The 21,180-nt window shown below is 44.4% G+C and overlaps 1 protein-coding gene across 1 annotated transcript in view; it reads right to left on the bottom strand.

Moving 5' to 3' along the window:
- Nucleotides 1-1,037: 1,037 nt before the first annotated feature.
- LOC126210256 (galactoside alpha-(1,2)-fucosyltransferase 1-like) overlaps nt 1,038-21,180 on the bottom strand; it is a 283,214-nt gene continuing 263,071 nt past the window's right edge. The window contains exon 6 of the mRNA XM_049939447.1: nt 1,038-1,641. Within this exon, the coding sequence (XP_049795404.1) occupies nt 1,405-1,641 (237 nt within the window). The 3' untranslated portion in view covers nt 1,038-1,404. The remainder of the gene's footprint in view (nt 1,642-21,180) is intronic.

The raw sequence follows: 21,180 nt of genomic DNA, 5'->3' as shown, positions 1-21,180 counted from the left end.
TAATGTTAGGACCTGAAATCTGTCCTATTATATACTATTCAGGTGGTCATGTATGTTAATGCTATAAAATCTTAGGCAGCGACGATACTTGATAACGTCTGGCGTAACTGTCACGTAGAGTAAACATGTCTACTTACTTCTTGATAACTGTTTACTCAGTTCTTGGCAATGTTTGAGATAACTGTCATATGCAGTAAACATGCTTGTTTTATATGACAGTTGTACATCTACATCAAGCGGTGTGTGGCGGAGGGCACAATTGGCGCCAAAGTCATATTTCTGTTCTACTCGCGTATAGCACGAAGGAAAAACGACTGTCTGAACGCCTCAGCACGAGCTCTAATTTCCCATATCTTTGAATGGTGATCATTGACCGATTTGAAAGCTGGTGGTAATAATACACGGTCTATATCCTCAGCGAAGATCAGATTTCGGAATTTAGTGAGCAGCCCCTTCCGTTTTGCGCGTCGTCTATCTGCAAGTGTATCCCACTTCAAACATTCTATGAGATTTGTAACGCTCTCACGATGGCTAAATGTACCAGTAACAGTTGAGCCAAAAGTTTTCAACAGTTGTCACTGTCTAAGATTTGGCAGCAGTAACACACGTGACAAGCTGTATACTATGTGACAGGACAGATTTCAGGACCTATCGTATTAACTTAAACACATGTCACTGTCATAAAGATACATAATCTGCCACTGATAATGTGGGTACAAACCAGACAACCGGTTTTAGCAAATAACCATTTCTAGTGCGCCTCATGCTGTACAGATTGGTTCAAATGGCTCTGAGTACTATGGGACTCAACATCTGAGGTCATCAGTCCCCAAGAACTACTTAAACCTAACTAACCTAAGGACATCACACACATCCATGTCCGAGGCTGGATTCGAACCTGCGACCGTAGCGGTCCCGCGGTTCCAGACTGTAGCGCCTCGAACCGCACGGCCACTCCGGCCGGCTGCTGTACAGAAAATATTTAATAAACTGTAATACTTATTACATAAGTTACAAGTAATGACTGCCTTTTTTTTTCAAATACTAGCATTAACGCCTGACAACGTGGTGGTGGTTATCAGTTGCGAAGCAACTGTATGAAATTCTTCCTCTCGTAGTCCATCCGCTATACAATACTTTGTACTTTGTTGTAGGCGTGTATGATAATGAAATTGAAACGTTGTCAATCCAAAAAGGTTCGAGAATGGATTCTTAATAAAAGTTGAGAAAAGTTAAGATGGCGTCTTCAATGATTCACATGTCCTACAGTCTCCTCTCACTTGCGAGCTACGCACAGAACAGTACAGTATTAGTGATGTCATCATTTGGGATGAGACAAACAGGAGGCGCTGTGGGAAGATGCACCAGTGACTTCATCCTTCGGGATGGAGCGAGTAGCTGGTGCTATGGAATGAGACGCCACTGAGGGACCAGTGATGTCATCATCTGAGCGGCAGGCAGTGGGTGGGCGCCGTGGTGGGCTGTGTCGTACATGATGGTGCGGCCGCCGGACAGGATGGCCGCGGTCAGCCCGAAGGTGCCGTAGGCCATGATGAGGTGCTGACACGAGGACAGAAGGCACAGGTCGTCCGCAGGCCTCTTCGATGACACCAAGAACCCCACGCTGGCGGCCGCATCTGCCTGGGACAGAACAGTACCCGACTGCATAAATCACAACAGCAACTCAGACGAAGTAGAGCATCAGTTGCTGATTGCCAGCCTTAACCTGGTAACTTATTTATCTCAATCTCAAACTTTACAAGAAGCAGAATGATATCTGTCTACAGTTCGTTGTTCGATATTTGTACAGTGGGGTGACAAAAGTCACGGGATAGCTGTATGGACATATACAGATGGCGTTAGTATCGAGTACATAAACTACAGGGTGATTCAAAAAGAATACCACAACTTTAAAAATGTGTATTTAATGAAAGAAACATAATATAACCTTCTGTTATACATCATTACAAAGAGTATTTAAAAAGGTATTTTTTTTTCACTCAAAAACAAGTTCAGAGATGTTCAATATGCCCCCCTCCAGACACTCGAGAAATATCAACCCGATACTCCAACTCGTTCCACACTCTCTGTAGCATATCAGGCGTAACAGTTTGGATAGCTGCTGTTATTTCTCGTCTCAAATCATCAATGGTGGCTGGGAGAGGTGGCCGAAACACCATATCCTTAACATACCCCCATAAGAAAAAATCGCAGGGGGTAAGATCAGGGCTTCTTGGAGGCCAGTGATGAAGTGCTCTGTGACGGGCTGCCTGGCGGCCGATCCATCGCCTCGGGTAGTTGACGTTCAGGTAGTTACGGACAGATAAGTGCCAATGTGGTGGCGCTCCATCCTGCTAGCTCTGCGAGTCGATTTTCCTGGGCTGCGAACAAATGCTTGCTGGATGCGTGCTACATTTTCATCACTCGTTCTCGGCCGTCCAGAACTTTTCCCTTTGCACAAACACCCATTCTCTCTAAACTGTTTATACCAACGTTTAATACACCACCTATCAGGAGGTTTAACACCATACTTCGATCGAAATGCACGCTGAACAACTGTCGTCGATTCACTTCTGCCGTACTCAATAACACAAAAAGCTTTCTGTTGAGCGGTCGGCATCTCAGCATCAACTGACGCTGACGCCTAGTCAACAGCGCCTCAAGCGAACAAATGTACAACTAAATGAAACTTTATAGCTCCCTTAATTCGCCGACAGATAGTGCTTAGGTCTGCCTTTTGTCGTTGCAGAGTTTTAAATTCCTAAAGTTGTGGTATTCTTTTTGAATAACCCTGTATAAGAGGGCAGTGCAATGGCGGAGCTGTCGTTTGTGCTGAGGTGATTCACGTGAAAAGGTTCCCATCATGATCAGTTAGGGAATTCAATATTCCGAGATCCACAGTGTCAACAGTGTGAAGAGAATACCAAATTTCAGGCATTGCCTCTCACCACGGCCTTTACTTAACGGCCGAGAGCAGCAGTGTTTGCGTAGAGTTGTTAGTGCTAAGAGACAAGTAGAACTTTGTGAAGTAACAGCAGAAATAAATGTGGGACACACGACGAACGTATTTATCAGGACAGTGCTGCGGAAGTTGGCGTTCATCGGCTATGGCAGCAGACGACCTTTGCTAACAGCGCGTCTCCTGGGCTCGTGACCATATCAGCTGGGCCCTAGAGGACTGGAAAGCAGTAGCCTCATCAGATGAGTCTCGATTTCTGTTGGTTAGAGATGATGGTTGGGTTCGAGTGTGGCGCAGACCCCACGAAGCCAGGGACCCAAGTTGTCAACAGCCACTGTACAAGCTGTGCTGGCTCCACAGTGGTGTGCACTGTGTTTACATTGAATGGACTGGGTTCTCTGGTCCAACTGAACCGATAATTGACTGGAAATGGTTATGTTCGGCTATTTTGAGACCATTTTCAACCATTCAACGATGAAATTTTTATGGGTGACATTGTACCATGATACTGGGCCACAATTGATGGCGATTGGTTTGAAGAATATTCTGGACAGTTGGAGAGAATTCCAGAATGAGATTTTCACTCTGCAGCGGAGTGTGCGCTGATATGAAACTTCCTGGCAGATGAAAACTGTGTGCCGGATCGAGACTCGAACTCGGGACCTTTGCCGTTCGCGGGCAAGTGCTCTACCAACTGAGCTACCCAAGCACGACTCACGCCCTTTCTTTCAGGAGTGGTAGTTCTGCATGGTTCGCAGGGGAGCTTCTGTAGTTTGGAAGGTAGGAGACGAGATACTGGCAGAAGTAAAGCTGTGAGGACGGGGCGTGAGTCGTGCTTGGATAGTTCAGTTGGTAGAGCACTTGCCCGCGAAAGGCAAAGGTCCCGAGTTCGAGTCTCGGTCCGGCACACAGTTGGAGAGAATGTTTAGGCCACCAAGATTTCCCGACATGAATCCCATCGAAGTTTTATGGCACACAATCGAGAGGTCAGTTAGTGTACAAAATCATGCACTGGCAACACTTTCGGAACTATGGACGGTTATAGAGGCAACAAGGTTCCATATTTTTTCTAGGGACTTCCAACGACTTGTTGAGTCCACCCCACGTCGAGCTGCTGCACCAATCTGGACAAAAGGAGGCCCGACACGATATTGGGAGGTGTCCCACTGCTTTTGTCACCTCAGTGTATGTGGCAGCCTGTAGTGGTTCGAATATTTCGGTTCACCACCACAAAGCTGCACACGTCATATTGAAGCACAGTTAGGTATTAGTAGAGCTCTTTGTTAAAACTGTGACTGACGTGAGCTACTTGTTGTAAGAGGAAGGGACAAGCGAATATTTGGCGTCATGTGACTCGTGGTCACACACGGAAGGGAATTTTGTGCAATGGCCGCTTCTTGGGACAGAAAATTACTTCTAGGCCATTACGTTAAAAGTTGACAGAGGTATTATCAGTCCCACTCCTCGTGTGAAACCGATCTTGTCAGGAAACTTAACAGAGACAAGTTCTTCTGGTGAAACTGCGGAAGGAGCGTGTGTATGACACCAATTGTATGAGAAGCAGATTCTCTGAAGTTATTTAATTTCCTTTTTTAAATTTGTTTCATTTATTGCATATTTAGGTACCTTTTGCTTAGCATTAAAAAGAAGGTTGTACATTTTGCAATTATTCCTTGTTCTAAGCAAATGTTGGTTATTAAAAGAAATGGAACAATGAGATAGAAAGAAAAATTCAATCAATTAACAGTATCGGAGGATGTTAAAGAAGAATTTTTGTTGAAATTGAAGCAAGTTTGAAGATGACAGGGAAGACAAAGATCTGTAGATTACCGCCACCAAAGGCTAGTGGATTATTGCGGAATATCTCGGAAAGACATCAATCCATGCACCGATTGCTGGTTCTTGGTGTTACTATGCTGTTTGGCTATGTACGATGTTCAAGTTTTACGTGACTCTGCGAACAATAACCTGCCACTGCTTGAGTATTAGGTGACTTGGCCAACGACTTCGTCATCATCATCGTCTGTGTTCCTGCTTGAGCCAGTTTCACCATCTTCCTCTGAAGATCCTCCTGACAAGCACGTTGATTGTCTGTTGCGTCCTGGTGGCTGGTTCTCATGGCAGGTCTATTTTGTCGTCACTTTTTACTGGTGGTGCAGGGCCTTTCAGATCGAGTTTGTCCTACCGTGGATTTCTTTCCATGATATTTCGTCTCTAATCGCATTGTACCAGTACTTGTCTGTGTGCACTAGTCTGGCGTTAGAGTGTGCTCTGGGGGGCCTTTCAGTCCACAAGTAGAGCCTACATTATTCTCTTTCACTGGAAGCATATGGTGTAAATGCTTTCGTTAAGGTCTATGTCCGATCACGCCTTTGCTTCAGTCTATATACACAGAAATTTGGATGACACTGAGAACGTAAGTACATTGTGCAAGAAGGCCTCAGAATCTCTTGAGTCCTACATAAATATTAAGATTTCTTCCCTCTTGACCTGAAAAAGAAACTCGTACAAACAATAATACTTCATCTATTGATTACAGAGATGACTGTGAAATATAATACCTCACACAACCTACGAATTTTTTGAAACCTCCAGTGTATGCAGTACTCTTACTGCATTTACACACAGACATTTCTTTCCTATTTTTGAAAATAACTGTAAGCTTGCCCGTTTTACCCTATAATGTAGGATGCCTCCTTGACCACGAGGAAATTTTTTGGGATGGCCTACGGTTGTGCGTCTGAGGTATTACTTTTGAGGTTCAGCTTCAATGAGGTTCTAATATGTATACCACAATGGTCTGTATCGACCTTGTCTAAAATCATAGTAAGTGTTAGCACATCTTATATTATTAGGCATAAATACATATTCTCTGTACGCTTCTCTAAACTGTTGAATCAATTGCTCCACGTTAGGTTTGTAGTACCACAGTTCTTCCAATACAATAACAGCTGCTGACGAATTAATTTTGTTTCCATAAAATGTCCTTGCAAGAATGTCAATTCGTGCATCCGTATCAGGAACCAGGAGAGCAAGCCGGAGATTGTCAGGATAGTGTCTGATGTGGTCCCAATTTTCTTAAAAACATAACAACGCCGACATGAGCTGCCACACTACTCCTTTATTTAAAATGTTATTTTATCCTTACTCTTACATAATGTTAGTGTTACAATATTCTTAACCATCATAGAAACGTATTTAACTTCTGACTAAACATTATCATCAGCTTTTGTTTCGCTACCACATACAAGAACACCAATATAAAATGGATTAGTCTGAAAAACAGTATTTCTGACACCACATTCCTTCTCAGTACTTGCCCAATAACTCACACTACTAACAGGGACGGATTTCTGTGGATGGTTATATTTCACAAAGAGACATGATTTTTTGCCAGTATACCTTCTCCAAGGTACACCTGTCGAATCAAAGCCTTGTATACTAAATTTCCCTAGCTTGGTACTGACACACAACTTAATCTTCTCCATATTACCTTGTTCTTCAAAGAACTTCTTATTGGCACTATTATCCAATGTTAGTCGTTCAACCCTAGCATTAATGCGATATATATATATATATATATATATATATATATATATATATATATATATATATATATATATATACTCCTGGAAATGGAAAAAAGAACACATTGACACCGGTGTGTCAGACCCACCAAACTTGCTCCGGACACTGCGAGAGGGCTGTACAAGCAATTATCACACGCACGGCACAGCGGACACACCAGGAACCGCGGTGTTGGCCGTCGAATGGCGCTAGCTGCGCAGCATTTGTGCACCGCCGCCGTCTGTGTCAGCCAGTTTGCCGTGGCATACGGAGCTCCATCGCAGTCTTTAACACTGGTAGCATGCCGCGACAGCGTGGACGTGAACCGTATGTGCAGTTGACGGACTTTGAGCGAGGGCGTATAGTGGGCATGCGGGAGGCCGGGTGGACGTACCACCGAATTGCTCAACACGTGGGGCGTGAGGTCTCCACAGTACATCGATGTTGTCGCCAGTGGTCGGCGGAAGGTGCACGTGCCCGTCGACCTGGGACCGGACCGCAGCGACGCACAGATGCACGCCAAGACCGTAGGATCCTACGCAGTGCCGTAGGGGACCGCACCGCCACTTCCCAGCAAATTAGGGACACTGTTGCTCCTGGGCTATCGGCGAGGACCATTCGCAACCGTCTCCATGAAGCTGGGCTACGGTCCCGCACACCGTTAGGCCGTCTTCCGCTCACGCCCCAACATCGTGCAGCCCGCCTCCAGTGGTGTCGCGACAGGCGTGAATGGAGGGACGAATGGAGACGTGTCGTCTTCAGCGATGAGAGTCGCTTCTGCCTTGGTGCCAATGATGGTCGTATGCGTGTTTGGCGCCGTGCAGGTGAGCGCCACAATCAGGACTGCATACGACCGAGGCACACAGGGCCAACACCCGGCATCATGGTGTGGGGAGCGATCTCCTACACTGGCCGTACACCACTGGTGATCGTCGAGGGGACACTGAATAGTGCACGGTACATCCAAACCGTCATCGAACCCATCGTTCTACCATTCCTAGACCGGCAAGGGAACTTGTTGTTCCAACAGGACAATGCACGTCCGCATGTATCCCGTGCCACCCAACGTGCTCTAGAAGGTGTAAGTCAACTACCCTGGCCAGCAAGATCTCCGGATCTGTCCCCCATTGAGCATGTTTGGGACTGGATGAAGCGTCGTCTCACGCGGTCTGCACGTCCAGCACGAACGCTGGTCCAACTGAGGCGCCAGGTGGAAATGGCATGGCAAGCCGTTCCACAGGACTACATCCAGCATCTCTACGATCGTCTCCATGGGAGAATAGCAGCCTGCATTGCTGCGAAAGGTGGATATACACTGTACTAGTGCCGACATTGTGCATGCTCTGTTGCCTGTGTCTATGTGCCTGTGGTTCTGTCAGTGTGATCATGTGATGTATCTGACCCCAGGAATGTGTCAATAAAGTTTCCCCTTTCTGGGACAATGAATTCACGGTGTTCTTATTTCAATTTCCAGAAGTGTATATATATATATATATATATATATATATATATATATATATATCGCATTAATGCGATATATTATATATGTATGCGATATATATATATATATATATATATATATATATATATATATATATATATATATATCGCATTAATGCTAGGATTGATATAGCTGACAGGTATACCTGCTTAAAGAATCTGTAACTAAGGGCTCACCTTCCGAGGACGTAATGTTTCCAAGTAGAGAAGGAATCAGCATATTTCATCAAAATATAAGAGGTATTAGAGATAAAGTTAGTTACTGCTCATAGATGTTGACTCTGAAATTACTGGTATATCAGAGTACCACTTAAATAATTTGACAATTCAGAGGCTTCCTTTACCAGGATACACATTAGCTGGCTGCTTTTCAAGGAGTTCCTTGTGGGCTGGCGGAGTGGCTATGTACGTAAAAAACAGTATTCCATTTGAGTCCATAGACGTATCACGACACTGCACTGAACAGATATTCCAATGTTGTGAGGGGCAGTTGAATTTACTGAAACTTAACTTCTAATTGTTGTTGTTTATAGGTCCTCTAACTCCGACTTCAGAGCATTACTGCTTAAGCTAGAGATGGTTATTGATTCACTTTGTAGGAAGTACCAGAAACTAGTTATATGTGGTGACTTCAACATTAATTTTGTATATGATAGTGCAAGAAAAAGGATGTTGGTAGATCTCTGAAATTCATATGATCTGATGCAGACTCTGTTTTTTGCAACTAGGGTGCAGCAGAACAGTAGCACAGCCATAGACAATATTTTTATTCATTCTTCATTACTAGATGGGCATTCTGTTAGTAAAAGCGTGAATGGCCTTTCAGACCATGATGCACAAATTTTGACACGAGAAGGCTTTATTACTCAAACAAATGTTACACATAATTACAAATTATGTACGAAAGCTAATCCAACGGCAATAGAGAGTTTTTTAAATCGTTAAGGAACAAGAGTGGCAGGATGTTTATAGCGCCGATAGCATAGATGACAAATATAACACTTTCCTTAACACATTTCACACGCTCTTTGAGAGTTGATTTCCATTAGAACGCTCTAAACGGGGTACTAGAAGTGCCGGGTGGCTGACTAGTGGGATAAGGATGTCATGTAGAACAAAGCGGGAATTATATAAAAATGTTAGTAGTAGTCACTATAAAGCTACAGTAGCCCATTACAAACAGTACTGTAAGGTGCTTAAAAATGTTATTTAGGAAGGCAAAGCGTATTTGATATGTAAACAGAACAGCTAATTCACAGGATAAAATTAAAACTACACTCCTCGAAATTGAAATAAGAACACCGTGAATTCATTGTCCCAGGAAGGGGAAACTTTATTGACACATTCCTGGGGTCAGATACATCACATGATCACACTGACAGAACCACAGGCACATAGACACAGGCAACAGAGCATGCACAATGTCGGCACTAGTACAGTGTATATCCACCTTTCGCAGCAATGCAGGCTGCTATTCTCCCATGGAGACGATCGTAGAGATGCTGGATGTAGTCCTGTGGAACGGCTTGCCATGCCATTTCCACCTGGCGCCTCAGTTGGACCAGCGTTCGTGCTGGACGTGCAGACCGCGTGAGAAGACGCTTCATCCAGTCCCAAACATGCTCAATGGGGGACAGATCCGGAGATCTTGCTGGCCAGGGTAGTTGACTTACACCTTCTAGAGCACGTTGGGTGGCACGGGATACATGCGGACGTGCATTGTCCTGTTGGAACAGCAAGTTCCCTTGCCGGTCTAGGAATGGTAGAACGATGGGTTCGATGACGGTTTGGATGTACCGTGCACTATTCAGTGTCCCCTCGACGATCACCAGTGGTGTACGGCCAGTGTAGGAGATCGCTCCCCACACCATGATGCCGGGTGTTGGCCCTGTGTGCCTCGGTCGTATGCAGTCCTGATTGTGGCGATCACCTGCACGGCGCCAAACACGCATACGACCATCATTGGCACCAAGGCAGAAGCGACTCTCATCGCTGAAGACGACACGTCTCCATTCGTCCCTCCATTCACGCCTGTCGCGACACCACTGGAGGCGGGCTGCACGATGTTGGGGCGTGAGCGGAAGACGGCCTAACGGTGTGCGGGACCGTAGCCCAGCTTCATGGAGACGGTTGCGAATGGTCCTCGCCGATACCCCAGGAGCAACAGTGTCCCTAATTTGCTGGGAAGTGGCGGTGCGGTCCCCTACGGCACTGCGTAGGATCCTACGGTCTTGGCGTGCATCCGTGCGTCGCTGCGGTCCGGTCCCAGGTCGACGGGCACGTGCACCTTCCGCCGACCACTGGCGACAACATCGATGTACTGTGGAGACCTCACGCCCCACGTGTTGAGCAATTCGGCGGTACGTCCACCCGGCCTCCCGCATGCCCACTATACGCCCTCGCTCAAAGTCCGTCAACTGCACATACGGTTCACGTCCACGCTGTCGCGGCATGCTACCAGTGTTAAAGACTGCGATGGAGCTCCGTATGCCAAGGCAAACTGGCTGACACTGACGGCGGCGGTGCACAAATGCTGCGCAGCTAGCGCCATTCGACGGCCAACACCGCGGTTCCTGGTGTGTCCGCTGTGCCGTGCGTGTGATAATTGCTTGTACAGCCCTCTCGCAGTGTCCGGAGCAAGTATGGTGGGTCTGACACACCGGTGTCAATGTGTTCTTTTTTCCATTTCCAGGAGTGTATATGGTCAGTTGTAAAGGGAGTGTCTGGTCAGCAGCAGAAGGTCGACGACATAAAGAGTTCGTAGTAAAAATATTTCTGTTACTGATCAATCAGATGTATGCACAGTATTTAACAATCGTTTCCTGAGCATTGCTGGTGAATTAAATAAAAATATAGTTTCTGCAGGGAATCATATAACTTTCTTGCCAAATGCCTTCCAGAGATTGATACCTGAAATACTCCACTGTGATACAGACAAGAGCGAGATTAAGCCAATAATAAAATCACTGAAGATTAAGGACTCATGGTTATGATAAGAGTTGGTTGGTTGTTTTTGGGGAAGGAGACCAGACAGCGAGGTCATCGGTCTCATCGGGTTGGAGGAGGACGGGGAAGGAAGTCGGCCGTGCCCTTTGAAAGGAACCATCCCGGCATTTGCCTGGAGCGATTTAGGGAAATCACGGAAAACCTAAATCAGGATGGCCGGACGCGGGATTGAACCGTCGTCCTCCCGAATGCGAGTCCAGTGTCTAACCACTGCGCCACCTCGCTCGGTTATGATAAGAGTGTTCAAATGGCTCTGAGCACTATGGGACTTAACTTCTGAGGTCATCAGTCCCCTAGAACTTAGAACTACTTAAACCTAACTAACCTAAGGACATCACACACATCCATTCCCGAGGCAGGATTCGAACCTGCGACCGTAGTGGTCGCGCGGTTCCAGACTGTAGCGCCTTGAACCGCTCGGCCACCCCGGCCGGCATGATAGAGTGTCTAGCAGAATATTAAATTACTGTGCTGCACATGTTAGCCCTGTATTTATCTATATTTGTAATTTTTCCTTTAGGAATGGTGAGTTTCCTGAGCGATTAAAGTACTCATGTCAGTAGTAAAGCTCCTTTATAAAAAGGACGAAAGGGATAATGTAGATAATTTTAGACCTATTTAAATGCCATCAGCGTTTGCAAAAGTTATTGAAAAGGCTGTGTATGTAAGGATAATTGATAATTTTATATCACACGGTTTGCTATCAAATGTACAGTTCGGCTTTAGAAGTCGTTTATCAACTGAAAGTGCTATATTCTCTTTTCTCTGTGAGGTACGCGATGGGTTAAACAAAAGGTTTCGAACGCTTGGCATATTTTTTGATTTAACTAAGGCATTTGATTGTGTTGATCACAAAATATTGCTCCAGAAGTTGGACCATTACGGAATACGCAGAGCAGCTCACAATTGGTTCACCTCTTACTTTAGCAACAGGCAGCAAAAGGTCATTATTCGCAATTCCTGTTCCTTATTTATATAAATCATATGCCCTCTAGTATTACGGGTAACTCTAAAATATTTCTTTTTGCTGTTGCTGAGTAATGTCACAAATCAGTTGTCATGCCACTTTACAGCAGAATACTGCATATTTCCCACGGAACGCTGTCCTTCATCTGTTGCACTTCTTCCAGATCTCTTCCTTATCTTGTCGGAGTCGAACACACATCCCTTTAGACGAGTGAAACTAACAGCGTCTAGACTGTAGATTCCTCTTTCTGCCAGTTTCATTTGCAGATCTAAACTACAGAACCAGTTGTTAAAAATATTTTATAATTTTTGTACGCAGGTATTACACTAGCTAGCCTTAGCACAACATTTGCACTGGCTCTTTTGTCAGGAAGATGTTCATTTTGGTTAGTTCTGCCAGTATGGAGTTCAAAGTTGTATGCTGAACAATTCACAACAGATAGCACAAACATTTTGTAGACCCACGTCTTTGGTTTCTTTTGATTGTACTGTTTCACTGAATGACGCCCTTTGAGTGGTATAGTCTGCTCGTCGAGGCTGAATTTTTCCGGCTTCGGTAGCTCTTTACAGTTAAAAACAGTGTGGTCAACAAGGCTTCTAATTTTGTATATAGGATCATAACCTGGCTCTGCTTTGGGTACGGTTCTCAAATTATCACCAAAACGTATTTTACTTTTTATTTGTTCAAAGCGATTTATACGCATTCTATCAGCTACAATGGGAACTCTAGTCTCAGGACTCCAGTAATCTCTAGTAGAAGGGAGTCTAATCACAGACATAAAGAACACCATTCCTGTCCAAATTTCCAATTCTTATCTGTCAATTTTCAGCCCTTTTGCAGGATTTTTTTGAATAAATAGTCTGTTTGACTCCTCAACAATAATGTACAACATTTCGCTTCCAAGGAACATGTGACAATATTCTTTCGGACTGCATATATGAGGAGGGATGTCAAGTGTACCAGTCCATTCTGGCATAACCAGTACTTTCCGGCATCCAACTAGACGCATGTTCTGTTCACCATTTTCTTCTGTCTCTGCAATGACATTTTGATGTAACACACTGTTTCCGTCCTGTTCTTCCTCTTCTTGTTCCTTTTCCTCTTCTTCTTGTTCTCCTTCACTGTCATCGCCAGTCTCAGAAACAACTACAGCCGAAGTTCCATGAGGAATATTACGTCCAGCACTTTCATCCTCTGAATCATCTGCAAATACTTCTTCACTGTCGGTGTTGCCCAATTTCGAATCGTCACTTTCTTCAGGAATATTCTTAATTGCCGCCGAATGTCTGCCACCATAGAAACATGAAGAATTGATGCCATGTCTATAAAATAAAAGTAATAAACAGCATTGTACTGAATCAGCACATGTTGTAAAAGGCTATGTTTACGCTGGCAAGATCATAGTGTTGCCATAAGGCAACAAAACGGAAATACTGAGTAATTATTTATCATTCAGTTACAGAGACATCGAAACATTATCTGTGACATCATTAAGCATCATTTTACATACCTTAAAAACATAATTTCTTTAGGTGTGATCCAAGTGGCAGAAATAATAATTAACTTTTTCCGCTGCTGTAGCGTTTGTTTACGTATAGTGTACGACTATAGACTATCAGCAGTTTTTGCCGACATAACGACGCTAAACACAGTCTAAGTTGACGCAGCTAGACTGACATATACAAGCGGTTTCCTTAACATTGTACGTAAATTTTTGCAATAGAGGGTTAACGCTCTTGTCTGAACAACATGGCAGAAACACCTGTTTCCATCAGAGAAAAATCTTTTCTGACCCACCCCATCGCGCATCTACTTTCTCGAAATCCTTCTCAGCAGCTGCACACCAACTCTGCAATAATCTCCCACATTATATAGGAGAAATGAGTAACATCCCCAGTTTCAGAAGACAGTCGATGAGATACATGCTATGGCAACAGTAATGATTACTCTCGCACGTCCCTCTTTCCAACCTCATTTCTTAATATTCTTACCTGACGCAGTCTCCTTAAATTTCCTTTTTGTAGAACTCACTGCTTCACAAAGCATCTATTCAGTACACTTATAAATTGTTTTCATATCTGCCACGATCATCATTGTTATTACTGTTGTAATTATGGTCATTATTATTATTATTATTATTGTTACTATTATCAGTATTGGTGGCAGCAACTGCACTAGTAAAAGTACTGCCACTACTAACTTTATTAGTCTATAGTCAGTATTATTTACTCACACTGCCACTTCAGACAGTCAAATGATTTTAATACTAGTTATCCTTTTAAAATTGTTGTTTCTTAGGTAACTACGATGTAGAAAAGGTAATGGTCCCATGTAACAGAACCTGACAGCCCTAATGATATCAGGTTAAATTAATAAGTAAATAAATAAACAAGTATTCCTAACGGTTCCCTGATGTTGGATAACAAGGTGTAGACCCTTCTGCCCTTATTACTGCTGTCGCATTCCCGATGCCAGCTATCTGACAACCCTCTCTTTAAGTGGCATTTATCTCTTTATTTCTTCGCCTGTTGCAGTAGTTGTCTTGCCCAACCTTAACTGCGGCCCAGTGTCTCATGGTATAGTCTACTGGGTACAATCCACAGAACTCCAAACAATGTGAACTCAAATGGCTCTGAGCACTATGGGACTTAACTTCTGAGGTCATCAGTCCCATAGAACTTAGAACTATTTAAACCTAACTAACCTAAGGACATCACACACATCCATGCCCAAGGCAGGATTCGAACCTGCGACCGTAGCAGTCGCGCGGTTCCGGACTGCGCGCCTAGAACCGCTAGACCACCGCGGCCGGCATGTGAACTCAGAAGCCCCCAAATGCCTGAGTAGTCCACTTTTTTGCCTTCATCAAGAAATACCAATGGTTTTCGAGATGTAACCAGAGCCACTTGTAGATGGACGGTGTTAGAGAGGAGACGAGTTATTCGGTCATGTCCATACAGGATGCGCCTCTGCCTCAGACTGCAGCATTGCAATTTAAGCCGCCCTCTTAGGTTGCTGCCAAACCACACTCTCAGAAATCGCGAAAATTCGGGAACAAACAGCCAAATATTTGTGACAAGCAGGAAATATAAATGCCTTTCGTGCTCGCCCGTGTGGCACTCCGGCCATTGTCGTCGCAGCAACCCAAATTTTCGACATGGATGTAAACCCTCAATGTGTAGCAAACCCCTGGCACAAACGGTCCTCCGTTTCCTCCAACGCTCATCTTGAAACACTCCCTTATTAACCCATCGTTATTGACTAGTAGATTATACTCTAACACTTTACTATACTTTGACCGTATGCAGTTGATAAAGGCTGATCGGTTAATATTTGCACGGGAGTTGTTTCGTATCAAATCCAACAAAGCTAATTAGCATGTCAGGTAGCAATAATCGGTACATTGTTGTTAAGGTTCTATATATACAGGGTGTTACAAAAAGGTGCAGCCAAACTTTCAGGAAACATTCCTCACACACAAATAAAGAAAAGATGTTATGTGGACATGTGTCCGGAAACGCTTAATTTCCATGTTAGAGCTCATTTTAGTTTCGTCAGTATGTACTGTACTTTCTCGATTCACCGCCAGTTGGTCCAATTGAAGGAAGGTAATGTTGACTTCGGTACTTGTGTTGACACGCGACTCATTGCTCTACAGTACTAGCGTCAAGCACATCAGTACGTAGCATCAACAGGTTAGTGTTCATCACGAACGTGGTTTTGCAGTCAGTGCAATGTTTACAAATGCGGAGTTGGCAGATGTCCATTTGATGTATGGATTAGCACGGGGCAATAGCCGTGGCGCGGTTCGTTTGTATCGAGACAGATTTCCAGAACGAAGGTGTCCCACCTCTTTTTGGCTTCAATTAATAAGAATAAGGGTATTTTATTTACCAACCTTCCAGGTCGAAACTGACCGCAATACTTCGCTTCTTATTCTATTTAAGGTTGATTGATTATGTCAATACTTTTTGAATGCAACCCAAATGTTATAGTTAACTACAACCCTTTATTCTGCTCATTGTAAGGCTACAGGAAGACGTTCGAAGCAATTGATCGGCGTCTTAGGGAGCACGGAACATTCCAACCTATGACTCGCGACTGGGGAAGACCTAGAACGACGAGGACACCTGCAATGGACGAGGCAATTCTTCGTGCAGTTGACGATAAACCTAATGTCAGCGTCAGAGAAGTTGCTGCTTTACAAGGTAACGTTGACCACGTCACTGTATGGAGAGTGCTACGGGAGAACCAGTTGTTTGCGTACCATGTACAGCGTGTGCAGGCACTATCAGCAGCTGATTGGCCTCCACGGGTACACTTCTGCGAATGGTTCATCCAACAATGTGTCTATCCTCATTTCAGTGCAAGTGTTCCCTTTACGTATGAGGCTTCATTTCAACGTGATCAAATTGTAAATTTTCACAATCAACATATGTGGGCTGACGGGAATCCGCACGCAATTGTGCAATCACGTCATCAACACAGATTTTCTGTGAACGTTTGGACAGGCATTGTTGGTGATGTCTTGATTGGGCCCCATGTCCTTCCACCTGCGCTCAAAGGAGCACGTTATCATGATACTCTACCTGTGCTGCTAGAACATGTGCCTTTACAAGTACGACACAACATGTGGTTCATGCACGATGGAGCTCCTGCACATTTCAGTCGAAGTGTTTGTACACTTCTCAACAACAGATTCGGTGACCGATGGATTGGTAGAGGCGGACCAATTCCATGGCCTCCACGCTCTCCTGACCTCAACCCTCATGACTTTCATTTATGGGGCATTTGAGAGCTCTTGTCTAAGCAACCCCGGTACCAAATGTAGAGACTCTTCGTGCTCGTATTGTGGACGGCTGTGATACAATACGCTATTCTCCAGGGCTGCATCAGCTCATCAGGGATTCCATGCGACGGAGGGTGGATGCATGTATCCTCGCTAACGGACATTTTGAACATTTCCTGTAACAAAGTGTTTGAAGTCACGCTGGTACGTTCTGTTGCTGTGTGTTTCCTTTCCATGATTAATGTGATTTGAAGAGAAGTAATAAAATGAGCTCTAACATGGAAAGTAAGCGTTTCCGGACACATGTCCACATAACATATTTTCTTTCTTTGTGTGTGAGGAATGTTTCCTGAAAGTTTGGCCGTACCTTTTTGTAGCACCCTGTATATATTGTCTAAACAGCACTAATGAGGCAGTGACTTCCCTCGTCTGACAAAGTAATAACGGTTAACTCATCACAGGTCACCTATTAATGTCGCCACACGCCAATATTCTTCATGTGGCACTGAATGTGCAGTCCTGACTGCAATCCAAATCGTGGGTGCCCGGCGCGGTTGTTGCATAATCACGCTGTACAAATTAACACTTAAAGACATCAACAAATCGCTCAGTGAATGCCATTTACTTATTTGCTCGAGGTCAGGCCCGCGGCTTTGGGTGACACACACAGCCGTTAAACAATTGTGAATGCCGTCGGCCGTCCTGCCGAAATCCGCCCTGCTCGCTTAGCAGCCAACAACTTACTCGCTCGGAGTCTCAACACTGACTACTTTCTGGCGCTCTCGGTGCTCGCCTGTCGATAGTACCTACTGCGACCTGCGCGAGGCAAAGGTATATTTAGGAGCTGAAGAGTTTCATGGACCACGACCTTACATCCCGGAAGGTTTACCAGAAGATATGTCATCCGGTCGTGAAAGCTTTCATACTATGAGCAAAGATATATTGTTCAGCACACATAAGGGGCGGCTGACCCCTTACAATCTGATTTCTGTGCGTTTCTACCAGATTGATGTGCATTAAGAATGTATGCAGGTTTCACCAGTAGTTCTGTGTTTATAAATTCTTTTGCATACTCAGCGAAAATAATAGATTCTGTGTTGCTACCTCGCTCATTTTGCAGCTGTGGAACCTGTACAAGGTCACAATACTGGTGTCTAACCCTTCGAGCAGGACTGAACAGATGCTCTTTGATGCAGAGCATCTCTGTTACGATTAAACTATGCGGTTTTTCTTTTGGAAGAATCTTAGATTTACTTTAATATGGCGACCGTATTTTAATGAATTATTACAGGTAGCAGGTACTGGCGCAATCAGTGGCATGAAATACTGACTGATATCAGGCGGAGACCTGCAACAACTCCTTTCACGTCCCCTCTACATCCATAATGACCTTAGGGAATTTAAATCAAACCTTTTTTCCGTTGAGATTTTCACATCCATTCTAGAGTTATGCCACCCCATTCCCTTATATGACTTTCCAACCTCCTTCTAGAAGCTAGAGATGTGCTACGGCCACCGTATTTTAGTCAGCCAGTAAGTCTTATATCTATGCCAAGTTTGACTGAAGTTAATTCACACCTACTAATTGTTATGATGCGTCTGTTCTTGAGCTCAGTATGTCAGATAAGGATTATATGTTCCGACTTCATAAAATAAAAATGACGTGGGGTATTTAAAGAATGTAACACACAGAATGATTCACAGTCACATGAATTAATGTTTCCAGACAGACCCAAAAATATCGGGACATAAACTCAGTGGTTCATTTTTTGTTCCATCCTCATTTTCCTAATCCACTTCTCAGTGATTTAAGGTGTCTACTGGGAGCGCAAAAACTCTCCTCAAACAGACAGGGCACATCAAATTTTAAAAAAAAGTAATCGAAGATGGAGATGACAAGTGTAAATAATTAACTACAACGCAGGGAATCAGACAAGAGTGTGACATGTCTCCAACTGTTTTGAAGATCTACACTGGGGAACTGGACAGGGCTTGGGAACAAAATAGCACATACGGCATAAAGATCAACAAGGAGAACCGCTTTGAAACGGATACCACACTTATGACGAGTGGTCAAGGGGTGCCGGCATGGTAGCCCAGTGTGTTCGGTCAGAGGCTTAGCTGCCCTTTGTAATAAAAAAACTGAGTTGATGGAGCAACGAACAAGCGTCATGGAACGTCCGCTCCAAACAAATACAACGATCATTAACGAACAAAATGAGATAAAAAAAGGATAGCGTCGCTGGTTAGTAATCAAACTGTCGTCGGTCCAGTATAGAAACCTGCCACCGCTCAAATTTTTAGTAAAAATCATCAACATTGGCACCCAAAGACTTCCAGCATAAAAAGACAGCCTCATTCTGTCAACAGCCTTGTCAAAGAGCGCAGAGGAGCGGACAGGGGTTTAGGGCACTCTCTTGTCCTTGGGTTTCGAAACTGCCCCTAAAGACGGAAGAATCAGCAATGATTAACGGCATGATGCTTCAAAAGGCGATGATGGTGATGTCTGGTTTTGGGGCGCTCAACTGCGCGGTCATCAGCACTCGTACGAAGTTCCAATTTTTACACAGTACAATTTTTTTGCACCGTCCAATCTAGCTACCGTCACGAATGATGACGATGATGATGATTATGTTGATGAAGACAACACAAACACCCCGTCCGGCAATCGAAGCCGGGACCCTGTGATCCAGAGGGAGCACCGCTAGCCACGAGACCACAAACTGCTGACTTCAGAAGGCAATGGAAACCACTGCATTGAAGATACATAATGTGTAACTGGAAGAGTGTCATGACGATCGGTCCATTGGCAAAAGATTCTGGAATAGTCCCCATTCGGATCTCCGGGAGGATACTGCCAAGGGGGAGGTTACCATCAGAAAAAGGTTGAATAACCAACGAAGGGATAACGTTCTATGGTTGGGGTGTGGAAGGTCTGAAGTTTGAACGTGGTAAGGAAGCTAGAAAATCTGAATATGGAAACGCTAAGCTTCAATCTAGACATTCTGAAGGTCAGTGAAGTGAAATGGAAAGAAGACAAGGATTTATGGTCAGGTATGTATAGGGTAATATCAAGGGGGGGGGGGGGGGGGCAAATGGCCTGCGCAGATCGGCGAATATTTCGTCGTTCTGCGCATGACGTCAGCATAGGAGCACGTTGTGTCGAGGCGCCAAAAGAGCTGTTTTACCGGTGTTGTTGTTTTGCTTTAGTTTGTGGTGTTGTTGCGGCGATTTGTAAAAGTGTTGCGTTAAAATGCCTGGGTGTGCTGTAACAGGGTGTCTGTCGTACAGCCGAAAGACAAAAGACACGGATATAATTTATCATTCGTTCCCAAAAGACGTTAAAGTGCAGAAGGCCTGGGTTATGAAGTGACACCGAAAAGATCGCTTCAATGTTGCGACGTCAACTGTTTGTTCATTGCATTTCACATCCGATGATTATCTACGTGACTTGCGAGCAGAACTTCTCAATCTACTGCCGAAGAAAACACTTAAACCAGACGCAGTGCCGAGTGTGAATATACCAGGAAGTGTTCCTAGTGTTAGTGGAAATTCAGGCCCTGATGACTCAGTTTCTCCGAATAGGGCAGACAGGTTGCAGACAAGACAGACAATGAAAAATGCAACTGAGCACCTGGTTAGTATGTCTCCGAAAAAAAGAAAAATAGACCAGTCATCAGCGACAGATGACTGTGACACTGATAGTAAACAGATCAGCGAACTCTGTAAACGTATAGAAGAATTAGAATTCAGGAACCGCAGACTGACAGCTATGTGTGCAAATCTCAGGTGTAGTGAGAAACGTTTGAAACTCAAAGTGAAAGCTTGTGGTGAGAAAATAAAATATCAATAAAAGTGTCAAAAGAAGCAAGTGCAGGAGAAAGTGACTCAAATGTTAGGCAAATTGTTTTCAAAAACACAAAAATGGCTCTGAGCACTATGGGACTTAACATCTATGGTCATCAGTCCCCTAGAACTTAGAACTACTTAAACCTAACTAACCTAAGGACAGCACACAACACCCAGCCATCACGAGGCAGAGAAAATCCCTGACCCCGCCGGGAATCGAACCCGGGAACCCGGGCGTTGGAAGTGAGAACGCTACCGCACGACCACGAGCTGTGGGCTCAGAAACACAGATAAACTGCCTGTTGAGTGGAAAGAAACGAGCAAAATGGCAAAGGGAAGGTATTTGTAAAGCGGTTACACTTCGTGCTGTGTCTAGGAAGTGTTACTTGTTTTTAAGAAATCAGATCGGTTGTCCACTTCCAGGACTGTCAACACTTAAGAGATGGACGTCACGCTCTTTCAGATGCTTTCCTGGTGTGCTGACAGACGTTTTGCAACTAATGAAAGCCCACTCATCTGTATTGACAAAAACTGAACGTGTGT

This window comes from Schistocerca nitens, chromosome 10, assembly GCF_023898315.1.
Source record: "Schistocerca nitens isolate TAMUIC-IGC-003100 chromosome 10, iqSchNite1.1, whole genome shotgun sequence".
In the NCBI taxonomy this organism is placed as follows: Eukaryota; Metazoa; Arthropoda; class Insecta; order Orthoptera; family Acrididae; genus Schistocerca; species Schistocerca nitens.
This window is presented reverse-complemented; position numbering and strand designations above follow the sequence as displayed.